At 55.3% G+C, this 1,746-nt stretch overlaps 1 protein-coding gene across 1 annotated transcript in view; it reads left to right on the top strand.

Moving 5' to 3' along the window:
• Nol6 (nucleolar protein 6 (RNA-associated)) overlaps nucleotides 1–1,536 on the top strand; it is a 22,732-nt gene extending 21,196 nt beyond the window's left edge. The window contains exons 23-26 of the mRNA XM_013026688.1: nucleotides 13–102; nucleotides 429–623; nucleotides 737–838; nucleotides 1,010–1,536. Of these exons, the coding sequence (XP_012882142.1) occupies nucleotides 13–102; nucleotides 429–623; nucleotides 737–838; nucleotides 1,010–1,159 (537 nt within the window). The 3' untranslated portion in view covers nucleotides 1,160–1,536. The remainder of the gene's footprint in view (nucleotides 1–12; nucleotides 103–428; nucleotides 624–736; nucleotides 839–1,009) is intronic.
• The last annotated feature ends 210 nt before the right edge of the window (nucleotides 1,537–1,746 follow it).

Below are 1,746 nucleotides of genomic sequence, written 5' to 3'. Positions count from 1 at the left end.
TGTATCACTCAGATCCTTCAGCAACTTATGATTGTGGCCGCCAAGGCCCTGCCTGTCCTAGAGAAGCAGCTGACAGATCCCCGGGGTCCTGGAGACATCAGGGTAAGCTGCTGACCAGCGGTGACTCCAGGGGCTCTGGGAATTCTCTGAACCCTGAAAGTCCAGAGCTTGAGTGGGTCGTCATGTGATGCCTAGCCCTCTTGTCTGGTGAGATGGTACAGAGAAGACATCAAAAGCTGCTGTGGTGCCTGGGAGTGGTAGTTTGAGGGGAACTGGGCTCAAGCTGGCACCAGTTGCTTCTCTCTGTGGGTCTCTGTTCTTGGCCTCCAAATGAGCACGCTGTCTGTACAGGGGAAGGTAGGAAGCAAGGTGGGTGTGTGGGAGTGTGACGGGAGGCACTGCTGACCTCTCCCTCCTCCCTCCCTTAGACAGTGTTCCGGCCACCCTTGGACATGTATGATGTTCTCATCCACCTGTCCCCCCGGCACATTCCCCGGCACCGCCAGGCCGTGGACTGTCCAGCTGCCTCCTTCTGCCGGGGCCTCCTCAATGAGCCAGGGCCCTCATCCATGATGCCTGTACTGGGCTATGATCCTCCACAACTCTATCTGGCCCAGCTTAGGGTAGGTCCTAAAGGGCTGGCTGACCTGGCAAACAGACCTCCAGGCGGAGCTGGGGCCATGGAGGAAGTACTTAGGGGCCCTCCTGTAATCTTGTTTTTGTTCTGTCTTCCTAGGCGGCCTTTGGGGATCTGGCCCTTTTCTTCTATGACCAGCATGGCGGACAAGTGATCGGGGTCCTCTGGAGGCCTGCCAGCTTCCAGCCCCAGCCTTTCAAGGTGACAGCCGTGTGTTTCTGAGCATGTGTATGTTGTCCCCTGTGGTAGTCTGCTTCATGAGCGACCCTGAGTCAAGTGTATTACACTCTCCTCCCACCTCTATTTACTCCCTCCCAGGGTCTCAGGCTGTACTTGTTTCACCTCAGTCCACATTTCTTCTGTCTCCCTCAGGCTTCCAGCACAAAGGGTCGCATGGCGGTATCACAAGGTGGGCAGCTAGTGACAGTGCCCAATGTAGAAGCAATCCTGGAGGATTTTGCTGTGTTGGGTGAAGGCCTGGTTCAATCTGTGGAGGCCCGAAGTGAGAGGTGGACTGTGTGATCCCAGCCCCGGAGCAAGTGGTAGATGGACAGCGGGACTTCGAAGCCCTAGAGCAAGATGTCGGAGGAAGTCACCTTCCTTGCATATGGCCCCTCCATGGAGGACCTGTTGACCTTAACACACTGAATTGTTCCCAGAGAGAGGCTTGGTCCTGGACTGGGACAGGGGCCATGGTGTATTGTGAAGACTCCTAGACCTGATTGCCTGAAATCCCAGAAGAGGAGTAGGAGCCAGCTCATAGGAAACTGAGCCAGGAGACCATCTGCCTGTCAGCCCTGGCCTGAGATCTTTCCACTCTTACTTTGTCTGTCATGGGGCTTGAACTCAGGGCCTGGGCACTGTCCCTTAGCTTTTTCACTCAAGGCTCTACCACTTTGAGCCACGGTGCCACTTCCAGTTGTTTGGAGATAAGTGTCATGGACTTTCCTGCCCAGGCTGGCCTCAAACTGTGATCCTCAGCTCTCAGCCTCTCCTGAGTAGCTAGGATCATTCTGTTTCTTATTACCCTTGTAGGCTCCTTCCAAAAGCAGTTCAGACGTAGTGGATGTGTGCCTGGGGTGGAGGCTGTGTCTAGTTCTTCTTGGCAC

Source organism: Dipodomys ordii, unplaced genomic scaffold (genome assembly GCF_000151885.1).
Source record: "Dipodomys ordii isolate 6190 unplaced genomic scaffold, Dord_2.0 Scaffold95, whole genome shotgun sequence".
NCBI lineage: Eukaryota > Metazoa > Chordata > Mammalia > Rodentia > Heteromyidae > Dipodomys > Dipodomys ordii.
Note: the sequence above shows the minus strand (reverse complement) of the source record. Positions and strands in the feature narration are given on the sequence as shown.